General features: G+C 43.0%; 1 protein-coding gene across 13 annotated transcripts in view; it reads left to right on the top strand.

The window, feature by feature from the left end:
• The window catches only part of ERC1 (ELKS/RAB6-interacting/CAST family member 1), a 393,540-nt gene that overhangs the window by 300,154 nt on the left and 77,360 nt on the right, over positions 1–16,026 (top strand). For 12 of the 13 annotated variants that reach the window (XM_068277245.1, XM_068277243.1, XM_068277242.1 and 9 more), the window contains one exon: positions 12,075–12,222. In XM_068277245.1, the coding sequence (XP_068133346.1) occupies positions 12,075–12,222 (148 nt within the window). Of the gene's footprint in view, positions 1–12,074; positions 12,223–13,425; positions 13,648–16,026 lie in introns of those variants that run through there. The other variant, XM_068277249.1, reaches the window with a different exon arrangement.

The raw sequence follows: 16,026 nt of genomic DNA, 5'->3' as shown, positions 1-16,026 counted from the left end.
TCCGCTTCATCAGGCAATAAACAGGTGTATCACACTGAAATTTGACAGAGATAAAAAGCATAATCAGAACGCTGTGTGTGGCATTACTGTGTCGTATATGTGCGATTGTGTAGTGGAAGTTAGGTTTTAAGGGACATGACTATATGTGGGGATGCATGGTATAGAATAATTTACATATATAAATGAATAAATAACTGTACACACTCTCTCTCTCTCTCTCTCTCTCTCTATTGACAATCGAAGTATAAACACTAGATTGTACAACCAAAAACTCATTATTCCCACAGCTGAGAAAGTCTTTCCTGTGATGCAAGATTTCTCACCAGGGTAGAGGAAACTGACAGCAGTAAACAGAAATGATTTACGCAGAATCCCAGATAAAGCTTTAGAAAATAAATGTCATACTATTTTATGAATATATTAACAGTTGAATGTTAGTGTGTTTAAAAACTCACTGGGTTTTTACCATGTTATCATTATGCATTTTTATAGTGCTGACATCATCCAGAGCTCTATAAAAAGTACTGTTACTATTACTAGTCGCTTACTATTACTGTTACTAGTCACCTGGTACACACGATGTGATTTCCCCTCAGGTTGACGGGTTGAACAATTTGCAACCATTTCATTCTGCTGCTGACTGAGAATTTTGATTAGGTCAGGTAAATCAAATATGAATGGAGTTGTTCACAGATATGGGAGGCCTCCTCAGCCAAGATCCACCAAGCTACCTGTTGTACGGCCCGCTGCTGCAGCAGGATGTCACCTGCTTGTCCTCCCCTTCTACACCTACTGTCTACAGGGTTAACGACTGGATCCCTTTAGTAACAGTTATGTTGCTATCACCCCGATTTACATTCTGAAATTTATAACAGGTGGCGACATCTTTAGTCCTGCTAGGTGATCTCTGTGCATAGATCTCTCAAAGTAAACAAACATTCCACAGAGGGAGATACTTTATACTTGGCAGTTGGAAACAGCCGTTATTTCCCACAATACAATGAGGTTACACAGTAAACTGTCGTGACCATGGTCCTGGCGACATTGTGGGAGGGGTTTCACCACAATATCATCCATAGAGATATCACTGATTATCTATTCCAGAAAAGGTAAACATTTCTTGTGGGGAAGGGGGTGTTGGCTACTGAATGGAATGAAGTTCTTTATCCTGTTATACAGTCCTGGCCAAAAGTTTTGAGACTGTCAAAAATATTCGTTTTCACAAAGTTTGCTGCTAAACTGCTTTTAGATCTTTGTTTCATTTGTTTGTGATGTACTGAGATATATAATTATAAGCACTTCATACGTTTCAAAGGATTTTATTGCCTATTACATGAGATTTATGCAAAGAGTCAGTATTTGCAGTTTTGGCCTTTCTTTTTAAGGACCTCTGCAATTTGACTAGGCTCTCAATTAACTTATGGGCCAAATCCTGACTGATAGCAACCCATTCTTTCATAATCACTTCTTTGAGTTTATCAGAATTAGTTGATTTTTGTTTGTCCACGCGCCTCTTGAGGAATGACCACAAGTTCTCAATGGGATTAAGATCTAGGGATTTTCCAGGCCATAGACCCAAAATTTCAACGTTTTGGTCCCAGAGCCACTTAGTTATAATTTTTGCTTTATGGCACAGTGCTCCATTGTGTTGGAAGAAGTTGCAGTTGGAGGGTGTTTTGGTACCATTCTTTATTCAGGACTGTGTTTTTTGGCAAAATTTGGAGTGAGCCCACTCCGTTGAATGAGAAGCAACCCCACACATGAATGGTCTCAGGATGCTTTACTGTTTGCATGATAAAGGACTGATAGTAGTGCTCACCTTTTCTTCTCCTGACAAGCCTTTTTCCAGATGCCCCAAACAATCAGAAAGGGACTTAATTGAAGAATATGACTTTGCCCCAGTCCTCAGCAGTCCATTCTGCATACTTTCTGCAGAAGATCAATCTGTCCGTGATGTTTTTTTGGGAGAGAAGTGGCTTCTTTGCTGCCCTTCTTGACACCAGGCCATCTTCCAAAAGTCTTCGCCTCACTGTGCGTGCAGATGCGCTCACACATGCCTGCTGCCATTTCTGAGCAACCTCTGCACTGGTTGCATTCCGATCCCGCAGCTGAATCCTCTTTAGGAGATGATCCTGGCGCTTGCTGGACTTTCTTGGACGCCCTGAAGCCTTCTTAACAAGAATTGAACCTCTTTCTTCGAAGTTCTTGATGATCCTATAAATTGTTGATTTAGGTGCAATCTTAGTAGCCACAATATCCTTGCCTGTGAAGCCATTTTTATGCAACGCAATGATGATGGCATGCGTTTCTTTGCTGGTCACCATGGTTAACAATGGAAGATCAATGATTTCAAGCATCACCCTCCTTAACATGTCAAGCCTGTCATTCTAACCCAATCAGCCTGACATAATGATCTCCAGCCTTGTGCTCGTCAACATTCTCACCTGAGTTAACAAGATGATTACTGAAATGATCTCAGCAGGTCCTTTAATGACAGCAATACAATGCAGTGCAAAGGTTTTTGGGGGGGATTCAGTGAATTTTCATGGCAAAGGAGGACTATGCAATTCATGTGAACACTCTTCATATCATTCTGGAGTATATGCAAATTGCTATTATAAAAACTTAAGCACCAACTTTTCTAATTTCCAATATTTTTGACAGTCTCAAAACTTGTTTTGCATTGTTATACCTTGTTTACTGCTGTACAGTGCCACAGAAGATGCTGGTGCTATATAAATCAATAATAATAGCAGTCCATTTTGTCTGGTGCTATGGTGGTATTTATAACCTTTACATGTGCTTTAAATAGGGGTTATCATCATTAAATTGTTCCCCTCCCCTGTTTAAGGGTACGTTTCCACTTGAGCGGCGCGATTTGCTCGCGGAAACCGCGTCAACGAATCCGCATGCAGTTGCGGATTCGTTGACGTTTCCATGCGGATTTTCACGCGGAATCGCCCGCGGTTTTAACGACGCGATTTTAACCATGTCAATGCCGGCAAGCATTGACATGGGTTTTTAGACGGAAACGCCGGGAAAACCGCAAGACTAAAGAGCTTGCGGTTTTCCTATTTAGTTACATTACCGACGATTCGCGAGCGGGTGTGCGGCGTGCAAATTCTGATGGCTCTGCTGTGCAGATTTTTTCGGCATAGCGAGCCGCACAGAATTCCTGACAAGTGGAAACAGCGCCATCCACTTGTATTGGTTGAGCGAATCTGCATGCAGGAAACGCATGCAGATTCGCTCGAGTGGAAACGAGCCCTTAAAGCGGTTTAACACCCAGCATTACAACTTTGCTTTAAAAGATTGCTTACAGCTTACAAACTATTATGCCAGATTGTTTTTTAAGCAGAAATTCACTGAATGAGTTAAACATGACATTTTAGTGTTGGATTCAACTAGGAATCCGCATCCGTTCTTATCTTTTAGTTACAAATGTATCTTTATTTGGAATACAAATAGACCTTTGAAAAGCCTGCGGGGGAAGCCCTCTTTGTTCTCTCAGAGCAGTGTTTGTTTGTTACATTGTAGACAGATACATTTGTAATTAAACAAGCAAGCACAGAGGAGGATTTCTAGCTAAATGCAGCACTAAAATGTCATGTTTAATCCATTCAGTGAATTTCTGCTAAAAAAAAAAATCTGGCATAATAGTTTATAAGCTGTAAGCAATCTTTTAAAGCAAAGTTGAAATGCTGGGTGTTAGACCACTTTAAGGGAACCTGAAGTGAAAGAGACATGGAGTCTGAGATCTTTATTCATTTTAGACAATGCTAGTTAAAATGCAAAACTTCTGCGCTCTCTCAGCAGCCTGCTAGGGTATACTTATATGCTGTGGTGAGTGTGGTTACCATTCCAACACTGTTTAATTTTAATTCCACCTGCAAGATAAAAACACTGGATAGTGTAATACTGTTAGACTCTCAGATATTAATCCAAAAAGAAAAATTGAGCAGCACTCAAATGACCCAGGTGTATAAGTGTGCAAGGATTCACCCGTGTATCTTCCGGATGAAAATGCAATCCCACTTCAATCCCGCACAGCTCTTTTACTAAAATCGCTTTATTGTTCAAATGCAAAAATAGTGCAAAAAGTTACATAAAAAATGCTGTTAGAGTGGCTACAGCCTGCTGTTTCAAGTTGAACAAGAGCTATGGAGGCTCGAAAAAGCGGGCTGTAGCTACAGCATTTTTAATGTAATTTTTTGGACTATTTTTGCATCTGAACAATAAAGCAGTTTTAATAAAAAAGCTCTGTGGGATTGAAGTGGATTGCAGACTCTCAGATATGAATTCCCCTGCCACCACACCACCCTCGTGGCTGTGTAAAACCAACGGATTGATGCGTTCATACAGTGCTAGCAGGGCACAGGATTTTTTACACCATATAGGTCCCCACAGTGCAGGCTTCAATTGCAGGCTGCTAACATAACCTCAAAGGAAGTAGACTTGCATAGTATAAAACTCAGTGCCCGCATCTAAATGTTATTTCAATTGAAAACCTGCCCAAAAATCAGAATGTCTGTTGAATATCATGGGGTCAATATCTCACTGATAAATGGGGATGATCAATGAGATGCAAATAGTTCTCAATTCATGCAGGATTATGTAAATTCTGGATGCAAATATATGCATCTTGAAAATGGACATCATTTTAAACCTAGGTGGGACCTGTTTGGTCCATTTTCAAGCTGCTTATGTTTGCATACAAAATTTACATAATCCTGCATGAACACTTTGAATTATTTGCTACTCATTGATCATCCCTAGTGATAGATTCAATCAAAGTGGTTAAACCTGCCAGAAATGCTGACCCGTGTAAGACTATTAATATCTGTATATGTAAACAGAGGAAACCTACAGGAAGTATTTTAATACAATGCTAAACCTTGTAAGGCAAATACAATGTAGGACATGATCCGCATGGAGTTTTTATGTTCTCCCTATGATTGCGTGGGTTTCCTCCAGGCATTTCAATGTCTTAAAAGTAAATTACATTTTTTGCTCTGCTTCTAACAACATATTCAGATACATTTGTTGTTGCACAGAGTTGCCCTTTAAGCTCTGAGGAGAATATACTTTCCAGAAGGCAGTCATTGATTGGCCATGTGATCCCACAGACAGCTCGGTGACCCCCGCCAGGGAAGGGTCAGTCAGCTGGGGTCTGAGGATTAATGTCCTAGATTCTGAGACCCGACCAGCACAGCATCACTTCACTGCCAGTGTCAGATGTGGAATGTGGGGCCCAGAGGAGGGGGGTTCCGGGAACATGGCTCACCCGGGAATGATACAGGGGTCTGCCTCTGAGTCGGAGATAAACAGCTGGTCACTGACAGAGCAGAGGTAATTACCTGCAGGAGCCTCCAGGCAGACAAGGGGATTAACAAACCATCAGGAAGATTTAGGCCAGGCATGGAATGGAGCGAGCGGTGATGTGTGGGGTCCCCCTGGATCATGTGACACCACTTACCAAGCCCCTAACCTCCAGATAAACCTGTCACTAATGAGAGACTGTTAGCAGGGGCCCACAGGTTGTCTCATATATAGAGAGGCAGCCTGGCCTGTCCTTTATCGGCTCCAGCATGCAATGCCATTTACTGCAGACTGTGAGCTATGGATTGCTTATCAATGGGCATGTTGTCCTGACTCCTTTCTGCCTAAACTGCTCCAACCTATGCTCCCTTCCTGCTATGGCCTGTTTTGTTCCCCTTTGCTCCTGCCAATACTGTTCCCCCTCCCTCCTTGCTCTGTCCTTGACTGCCCTAACTCTTTTTGCTCTAGCCTGTACTGTCTTTTTCCTTTGCTCTAGCGTGTACTGTCCTCTCCCTTTCCTCCAGCCCGTACTGTCCTCTCTCCTTGATCCAGCCTGTACTGTCCTCTCCCTTTCCTCCAGCCTGTACTGTCCTCTCTCCATGATCCAGCCTATACTGTCCTCTCCCTCTTCTCCAGTCTGTACTGTCCTCTCCCTTTCTTCCAGCCTGTGTCCTCTCCCTTTCCTCCAGCCTGTACTCTCTCCCTTTCCTCCAGCCTGTACTGTCCTCTCCCTTTCCTCCAGCCTGTACTATCCTCTCGCTCTTTTCCAGCCTGTACAGTCCTCTCTCCTTGAGCCAGCCTGTACTGTCCTCTCCCTTTCCTCCAGCCTGTACTGTCCTCTCCCTTTCCTCCATCCTGTACTGTCCTCTCCCTTTCCTCCATCCTGTACTGTCCTCTCCCTTTCCCCAGCCTGTACTGTCCTCTCCCTTTCCTCCAGCCTGTACTGTCCTCTCTCCTTTCCCCTAGCTTGTGCTGTCCTTTCTCCTTTCCCCTAGCATGTGCTGTCCTCTCTCCTTTCTCCAGCCTGTATTGTCCTCTTTGCTCTGGCCTGTACTGTCCCTCTCCCTGTTCTCCAGCCTGTACTGTCACTCTCTTTGCTCCTGCCTGTACTGCCTTTTCTCTTTGATCCAGCCTGTACTGTGCGCTGTCTTCTCTTCTCCCCAACTCCCTCTACTTTAGTTTGTTCTGTTAACTCTCTTTGCTCCAGCCTACACTGTTTTCACACCCTGCTCTGGCCTGTACCATCTCCCCTCCCTGCTCCAGCTTGTATTGTCCTCTCTTTACTCCACTGGTCTCTACTATGCTTCCTACCCCAACCTTTCTCATCCTCCCACCCTTGCTCTATCCCGTACAGCCCTTGCCTCCCTTCCCTGGACTGAACCAGCCTCTCCTTTCTTTTTGGCTTGTACCTTCTATTCTGATTTGGTCTGTACTATCCTTCCTCCCTACTCCAGCATGCATTTCTCCCTGCTTCTGTTTATACTGTTCACCCTCCCTGCTCTGGCCTGTACTGAACTTCTACCTGCACTGTCCTCCCTCCCTGCTCCAGCCTGCACTGTCCTCCCTCCCTGCTCCAGCCTGCACTGTCCTCCCTCCCTGCTCCAGCCTGCACTGTCCTCCCTCCCTGCTCCAGCCTGCACTGTCCTCCCTCCCTGCTCCAGCCTGCACTGTCCTCCCTCCCTGCTCCAGCCTGCACTGTCCTCCCTCCCTGCTCCAGCCTGCATTGTCCTCCCCCCCCCTCCCCCCTCTGCTCAAGCCTGTACTGTCCTCCCTCCCTGCTCCAGCCTGCACTGTCCTCCCTCCCTGCTCCAGCCTGCACTGTCCTCCCTCCCTGCTCCAGCCTGCACTGTCCTCCCCCCCCCCCCCCCCTCCCCCCCTCTGCTCAAGCATGTACTGTCCTCCCTCCCTGCTCCAGCCTGCACTGTCCTTCCTCTCTACTCTGGCCTGCACTGTCCTCTCTCCCTGCTCCGGCCTGCACTGTCCCCCCTCTCTGCTCCAGCCTGCACTGTTCTTCCTCCCTGCTCAAGCCTGCCTTGTCCTCCCTCACTGCTCAAGCCTGTACTGTCATCCCTCCCTGCTCCAGCCTGCACTATCCTCCCTCTCTGCTCTGGCCTGCACTATCCTCCCTCTCTGCTTTGGCCTGCACTATCCTCCCTCACTGCTCTGGCCTGCACTGATGTCCCTCACTGCTCCGGCCTGCACTGTCCTCTCTACCTGTTCTGGCCTGTACTGTCCTCCCTCCTTGCTCCAGCTTGTACTGCTTTCCTTCTTTGTCTCAGCCTCAACTGTCCTCCCTGCTTTAGCATGATCTGTCTTTACTCCCTGGTTTGAACTATATTTCCCTTTATCATTTTTAGTTGGTAGTTTGTATTCAATTCTAGCATGACCTCTGTAGTAGTTTTCTCTATTCTATTCTTTGTATTTAATCAGTAAAAGTGGACTCCTGCTCTAAGTAGTTTAGAGGATGTGAACTTCTTGGGTATCATGTGATCTCATCCTCCTGGGCTGATGCACATTGCTAGCACCAGGTCTAGTGACGTCTCTCCTTACACTGAGGCACTGCTGGGAATTTATGTCCTCCAGGCCCTTCAGCCTGTTAACACTCTGCCTGCAAAGGTCAGAGCCCCACTTAACATAGTTTATTTTCCAGTGCTGGGCTCTTATTTTAGACTCTTGCTTATTCGGTGCTGTCTGCCTGCTTCTTTCTTCCACGCCGCCAGAACTTCCCATGTTCCCCTGTGTATACACCTTTCCAGTAATTACCAATACTTTCTTGATGTATTGGTACTTGGGTCTGGGCTCACCTTCATATTGGAGCAACACTTTGTAGCTTGACTTTTACCACCATGTAAACCAAAGAACTGCAATGAAACATTTTAACTCATACAACATTATACAGCTAAATGTAAAACGATAAGGAACGTACTTGGAATGTGTCATTGGATCTTAAATAAAAAAAACTTTTTCACATAAAGGGATACTGTAGGGGGGTCGGGGAAAAATGAGTTGAAGTTACCCGGGTCTTCTAATGGTCCACCACAGACATCCTGTGCCTGCGCAGCCGCTCACCGATGCTCCGGCCCCGCCTCCGGTTCGCTTCCGTAATTTCAGACTTTAAAGTCTGAAAACCACTGCGCCTGCGTTGCCGTGTCCTCATTCCCGCTGATGGCACCAGGAGCGCACTGCGCAGGCAAAGACCATACAGGGATTGTGCTATACACTCCTGGTGACATCAGTGGGAGTGAGGACACGGCAACGCAGGTGCAGTGGTTTTCAGACTTTAAAGTCTGAAATTCCAGAAGTGAACCAGAGGCGGGGCCGGAGCATCGGTGAGTGGCTGCACGGGCACAGGATGTCTGTGGGGGACCATTAGAAGCCCTGGGTAACTTCAACTCATTTTCCCCTGACCCCCCTACAGTGTCCCTTTAAGTAATACATTTTAAAAGTGTTTTGTGCTTCAGAGGTTTATTCCTGGCGCTAATCCTAACCTAATGAACTTTAATCTCTTTCTATCACTTAACCCTGTCTGTTCTCCTCAACCAAAGTGCCTTCCTGATACCTAACACTAACCTATTTATCCAGACCAATAGAATTAACCGCCCCATACACTAACTCTTCTAATCGATAACCCTGTTTTATTCAGTTTTTGTTATCTTCACCCCTGGCTGCTAATCCAGTCACCTTTCACTGGTTAACAGCCGACACATCAGCCATGCAGTAGGTCAGCATTGCTATTCAATCTGACACCCCAGTAGCCAAAAACGGTGCAACAATTATAGCTGAATGCCAGCACTCAAATTAAAGCAAACCTGAAGTGAAATTAAAAAAAAACGTATATAATGAATTGTATTTGCAGTACAAATAACTAATTGAACATTAGTAGTAAAGAGTCGTCTAATATTTTTATTTTCAGTTAAGGTGTATAGGTTTTTTCCATAACCTGCATCATACTGTCAGAGCTGCACACTTTTAAGCTATAAAAGAAAGCAGAAATCATGACCATTTTAACATTCCTGCAGTAAAACCTTCTCAAGCTGTGTTTCACTGTTTCTTGTCTAAGTCCTTCAGAAAACAGGCCTGTAAGTTAGTTGTTTTGTTTGTTTTTGTTTGTTTTTTTACTTACTCTGTACTGGAAAATAGTGAGACTCTTTTCTTTGCTACTAATGTTCTATTTCTTAGCTGTACTACACATACAATTCATTATATCATAAGTTTATTTTCACTTGAGGTTAGCTTTAACTACTGTCTGGCAGTAGGCAGAGACACATCAGCAGTGTACTGTAGGTCTTAGTGGTGCCACTCAAATCGGGGGGCACTTTTTTTCACCATGTTCAGATCTCAGAGACTTCAACGACTGAGTCTGAGAGGTTAGTTTACGGATAGTTTCCTAGCTTTTTGAATAAGACAAATAGAATATATCTGGTATAAAAAGACATGAACCAATTGTGAGAGCTCAGTCTGGTTTAGAAAACTTTTGTGTGGCAACGCACTCTTTCCTGTTTCTCAGAGCACGTGTACAGTAGATAAGGTAAACAATCGATATCTACCTAATCGACAGTAGATCAGAGCAGAACAGAGGTTCGGCTCACTCCCCGCTGCAGCTGCAAGTTTTTTTGCTGATCGCTGCAGAACAAATCTATAGAGCCGCCTTTCATGTCCATGAGAGCAAATTCTCAGAGAAGTCTTTTCGCTTATGTATCTTTTGAAAATCTCTCAATTTGCTGTTCGGGAAATGAGTGTCATGTGTGCAATGGTAATGCAGAAGCCAGTTCACGGAAACTTTTGCTAGCACATTAGTTTAGCACTATATTTACTGAAGTGTAAAGAACACTACAAGAGATGTTTCAGGATGGTGAGTTGGTGACCACCCTCTTACCACTTCCATCTCCCACCCGCTATTGGGAAATGGCAAGACCTTCAGTTTAGCTTTGTACATTCGTATTCGTATTTGTTCTTGTACATTAAAACATGCTTGTTCTGGGTAACGCAGTGTTTTTCGATTTAAATAGAGTGCGGTGTGGGGGAACAAAGCAAGAATTTTTTTTTTGTGACAGGAAGTAAGTGATAGGTATATTCTAGTGATAGTTGTAAAAGATAGGAGTGTGATTTTTCTGTGAGATAATATAAATGCAGACAAACCAGGAAAGCTATGCTCCTCCTGCAGGAACCTAAATAGAGAGGACAGGCGCCAAGGGATGTGGTAAATTTACACGCAAATTGTAATTAACCCTCCGCACTTAAAACATATGCTCACAACAGCCTGGAACACACACAGCAATAAAAGCAATGAAAAGATGTCAAATTGAATATTTTACTTTCCTCGGTAACTGCAGTTCTTTTGTACTTAGCCAGTTCAAACCCTTCATGGCTTCCTTCCTTAGACCTGGTCCTTACTCCATCTACACCAGTCAACATGCAAGCGAGCACTTCATGCTCAGTCTAGAACCAGAGTTTTTTCTTAACCTTGTTGGTGTGGATGCAAGAGTCTAGAGTTTTGTGACTCTCCGTAATACTACCAGGCACATTTCTCCACATAGTGGCACATGTTCACAGAGGAAGGTCAGCAGTAGACAATCTCTGTCATTACTTTACTGGGCTGCACGGTGGCATAGTGGTTAGCTCTCTCGCCTTGTAGCGCTGGGTCCCCAGTCCGAATCCCAGCCAGGGCACTATCTGCAAGGAGTTTGTATGTTCTCTCAGTGTCTGCGTGGGTTTCCTCCATGCACTTTGATTTCCTGACACACCCCAAAAACATACAGACAAGCTAATTGGCTCCCCCCTAAATTGGCCCTAGACTGCAATACATACACTACATGATACATACATACACATGACAATGGTAGGGATTAGATTGTGAGCTCCTTTGAGGGACAGTTAGTGACGCAAATATATATATATATATATATATATATATACACACACACACATATATATATATATATATATATATATATATATATATATACACACACTCATTCATACGCACTCATACATACATACATACATACACACACTGTACAGCGTTGCGTAAGATGTCGGCGCCATATGAATACAAAATAATAATAATTACTTTTTCTTGACATCTGTAAAAAGCATGACAGTACAGGAGTGCAGCCCAAGACAAGACACAGAACAGTTGAGCAGGGCAGTTAGTAACCTGAATCAAATGAGACCTCAATATCTTTTTACCTACTTATAAGTCAGTAAACATCTCACAAACAGTGGTAAAGGAGAGGAGAATTGGAAGGGGCTCAAGTCAGTCTAGTTCCATGTTAGCTGGATTAGGCTGATTTTTGGTTAGATCATAAAGTGGTCATACTGAATGCCAGAAAATGTTCTTTTAAACCCGCTTGTTTTTTCCATTTACCTAATGAGGGCAGGAGAATAAAAATAAAAGCATCACTATGGTTAAATCTGTCTCTTACATTTTGTATTCTGCTGCTTGGTGTTTTGGAGGCAGCTTGTTCTTACCTTGTTGTGAAATAAAATTGCTCACTGTCTGTCTGTCTGTCCCTCACTGTTTTTGAGCCTGGACACCTGCTACCTCCATACCGTCTCTGCTAGTTCCTGGTCTGTGAGTTCTGACAGTAGTTTCATGCTGATAATTTGCATTTGCAAGGCTGCAGATACCTATTTAGTGCAAATTATCTTATGCCCTTTATAGATTTGCTGGTAAATTTGATCAAGGTTGTGTTTGAAAACTAAAAATTAGCATTTAGACTTCCAATTTACCCATCTTTCCATTCCTCCAACAGACAGGAAGCCCTCCTGGCGGCCATCAGTGAAAAGGATGCCAACATCGCTCTGCTGGAGCTCTCTGCCTCCAGGAAGAAGAAAACGCAGGAAGAGGTGGCGTCTCTGAAGAGGGAGAAGGACCGTCTGGTTCAGCAGCTCAAACAGCAGGTGAGAAGAAAGACCTTATCCTAACACTAAGGATATTGATGACTCGTACATTTGAAATGTTAACAGCTAGATTTTGGCACAGGGTAAAGCTGAAAGACTGCTAACCCTGCTGCAGGCAAACTCCTGGGTGGCATTAACGCTATTCCTCCTCCGACCAAATTAGTCACTGAGCGCTGCTATAGCCATAATTCTCATTACCGCCTATGACTGCACCAAAATTTGCTGATTAGTTGGTGAAACCCACTCTGATCTCCCTCCTTCCCACAACTGTATTACAGAGCAGATACTCCCACTTCTAGCCTGATTTCATCTTTCTTTTTGTGGTGCAGTTAAAGAGTAACCTTCATGACGTATAATAGATGTAATACATTATTCAGGATACTAATTTTTACTATTATGGTTTAAACATCATTAGCCCGTCCTCCTAGTGATGTGTAGCCTAGTATGATGTCATGCAGCCTTCTGCCAGAGCACTCAGAAAGATCATGTAATGTTTCTGCTCACTTCACACATAAAGAAAAACAAAAACCTAAAATAATTCACCAATGCTTCACCTTTCCACAGTAACGCTGCCCTCATCTCTGATAAATGTGTCAAGCTAAACTAGGGGTGAAGTAAGATTTAAAAATGGGCAAACACTGATCAAATAATTTACAAATGAATATTGTAAACCTTTAATTTAATTATATGCATTGTAAAGTGCTTCTTTAAAGGAAAACTGAGGGATATGGAGGCTGCCATATTTATTTCCTTTTAATCAATACCAGTTGCCTGGCTATCCTGCTGATCCTCTGCCTCTAATACTTTTAGCCACAGACCCTCAACAAGCATGCAGATCAGATTTTTCTTACATTATTGTCAGATTTGACGATTACGGTAGCTGCATGCTTGTTTCTGGTGTTATTCAGACACTACTGCAGCGAAATAGATCAGCATGGTTGCCAGGCATCTGGTTTTGTTTAAAAGAAAATAAATATGGTAGCCTCCATATCCCTCTCATTAAAGTTGTCCTTTAATCTTCCCCTACACAATGGATGGGCAAAGAAATCTGTTGGAGAAGACTTCTTTTTAATCTAGTTGATTATGAACTATTTGCTCGTGTGGTAAGTCTGATGCCATCCTTGGATGAAACATCCCTAGCACATTCACAGGAGAGTACAGGTGTAAACAAACATCCAATTCGTATGTTTCGTGTCTTTACAGCTGGCGTTTCAGTCACCCAGGGGTACCCACCATGCTGATTATTTCATCATATTCAAAATACTCCTGACTGTTGTTAGCTACACATCCACTGTGTTTGGGTGTATTAAGTATTAAAAGGCACAGATTTTAGCTAATTATGATTGCTCAGTGGAAAAGTTATTTAATGATAGAAAATGAAAAGTTGCGAAGGATCCTTGTACCTGGCACCCATCTAGCCGCATATAGCCCTATATGGTCAAGGTACTGTAAGTGCACTTTACTTCTTATAATAAACGCATGAACAGCAGTACCAGCCTTCTCTCCTCTCTTTAAAGTTAGAAAACTAAAAGTGCTGCCTGTAAGTGGCTGGTACCATCGATGGTCATGCGCTGTCATGAAAAATGTTGCTGACAACATTTAAACACTGGACTGCACTGTTCTCCATTACAGGCAGTAGTGGTGTTGAACAACGCCCCATTGTATTAAAAATAGTATAAAACAGGATGTAAATATACGCATGATTTTGGATCCATGAATAATTATAGCACTTCTAGACTTGAAATGGAGAAAACTTATATATCCAAATGGATCTTCAGACTGGAAACCCTGGCATCAAAGGGTCTGAACGAGGATGCCAAGATAAATGTCTAGCTTCCTGTGATTCATTTAGAGTCCTAGAATACTATCCATGTTTACATACATTTGCATGTTAACAGCAGCAATTGTTGTACATCCATTTTTTATATGTTCCTTCCCTTTCAGTTTTCAGGCTGTATATGTCTACACCATCCCTCATATCTCATTTGGTGTATGTTCCGTGACTCATGTTACTTGCATAAATTGATGAGTGATGGGGATAAACAAGGGCCCTCCCATTCACTCTCTCTCCTAGTTGTTTTGGTATACACGCATCTCACTTTCATAATAAAGGCAATTACGTTTTAGTACCCTTATAGGGCTTTTTAGTCCCCTAGTAGTGGACCTAGTGTTTGGTAAACTTATATATCCCCCTACTTCAAGTCTATGGAAAGTTTACCAACAGAGATGTAACATAAATACAGTGAATCTCTTTGCAAGAGGAGTATGTTCATATAAGACAATGATACTCTCTGCCTTTCCTGAAACAGAGGTTCACTCTTTTAGCCATTATTTCAAATATTCATTTGAATGCTAGTCTTCAAAAAACTGACTAGAAGAATGCTGTCAAACTGCCACTGAATAGAATTGCTAAGTAGGCCCATAGCCTGTCACCAAGATTGCCAATTCATCTAACAGCTTCCCTATCACTGTGTCTGTACCATACTCTGGCTGAGAAGGTTTGTAGGACTAGCCAATCATATGTCGAATAAACACATTAGGCATCTTCCTTTTGCCTTTTTTATTTTATGAATTTTGCAGGATGTAGTCAATTCCTGCTGATGACACTAAATATCCCTGTTAGTAATTCTGAAAATCTTTTAGCCAGTTTTTTTGTTTGTTTGTTTTTTTTGTTTTTTACAGTTGCTTTGGCTGCTGATACTAAGAGGTTCTTCCTGGTTCTAGATTGCAGTGTACGTTTAGATGGGTGCACAACACACATCTGGGCTCCAGTAATATTTGGCTTTAGAACAGCCTTTGCTTAGTCTGGGAATTTAGAAATGAACAAGACTCAAGCCTGAAAGACAGATCCAGGTGTGAGTTTTCTTTACTCTAGAAGACCTGCTTTACTACAACTATAGAGTAATAGAGCTAGTCTTTACTAAGCTTTGGTCATGTCTCAGGGTTGAGCATATGGCAGTCTGCATTGCTTTTTATTCTCCTATATAGCCCTAGGGTAGGGAAAGGAGAATCTTGTTGCTGCAGTTTCATTGCTTCCATTGCTCTCTGATGTCTGAGGTCTTCTGTCTTGTAACAGTGCCACCACTTCAATGCAAGGTAGCTTCTTGGCTGCAGAGCTTACATTTTAAACATTGGCACCCTCTCTATCCCTCTCCTGGCAGGGTGTGAGCTGCAGCACTTTGCTGCTCATGAATCAGTGATGGGGCTGGCTGTGCCAGGTGTCTTTATGCTGGGAACAGTCTGTGTGAGCTGGGGATGTGTGCCAGGCTGACTGACATTCTGCAGACCATCCTGTGACATCAGGCAGGGCAGTTTCCAGCTCCTCTCTGCCCGCACACTCAGATTCTAGTCTCATTTCCATCTTCACTTTGCAGTGCGACTAATAAATGTGCAGAGTGCTAAACCACACTATTCACTCATCGTGTGTGTGTGTGTGTGTGTGTGTGTGTGTGTGTGTGTGTGTGTGTGTGTGTGTGTGTCTCCCTCCTTTTTGCACGTTCTAATCAGAAAAGTGTTTCTGGCCCAGGTATGATAGCTGTGGCACCTAAAGACTGTAGAGTTTAATTTTATGGTGAATGCTTTCCATTAATACTTGAGGGTTCTAAAACCTTCCACTCATTGCTAATCTCAGTAAAAGCAAAACTGTAGGATGCAAGTGTCACCCATTATTGATGCATCTTCCATCCAGCAGGGAAGGAAGTACTGATTTTATAGTGGAAAAATCAATTTTGGGCAATATTTTTTTTATTTGGTTAAACTGCAATATAATATTTTTAATATAGCAGTGTAACAACACCTCTTGCC

Source organism: Hyperolius riggenbachi, chromosome 3 (genome assembly GCF_040937935.1).
Source record: "Hyperolius riggenbachi isolate aHypRig1 chromosome 3, aHypRig1.pri, whole genome shotgun sequence".
Classification (NCBI taxonomy): Eukaryota; Metazoa; Chordata; class Amphibia; order Anura; family Hyperoliidae; genus Hyperolius; species Hyperolius riggenbachi.
This window is presented reverse-complemented; position numbering and strand designations above follow the sequence as displayed.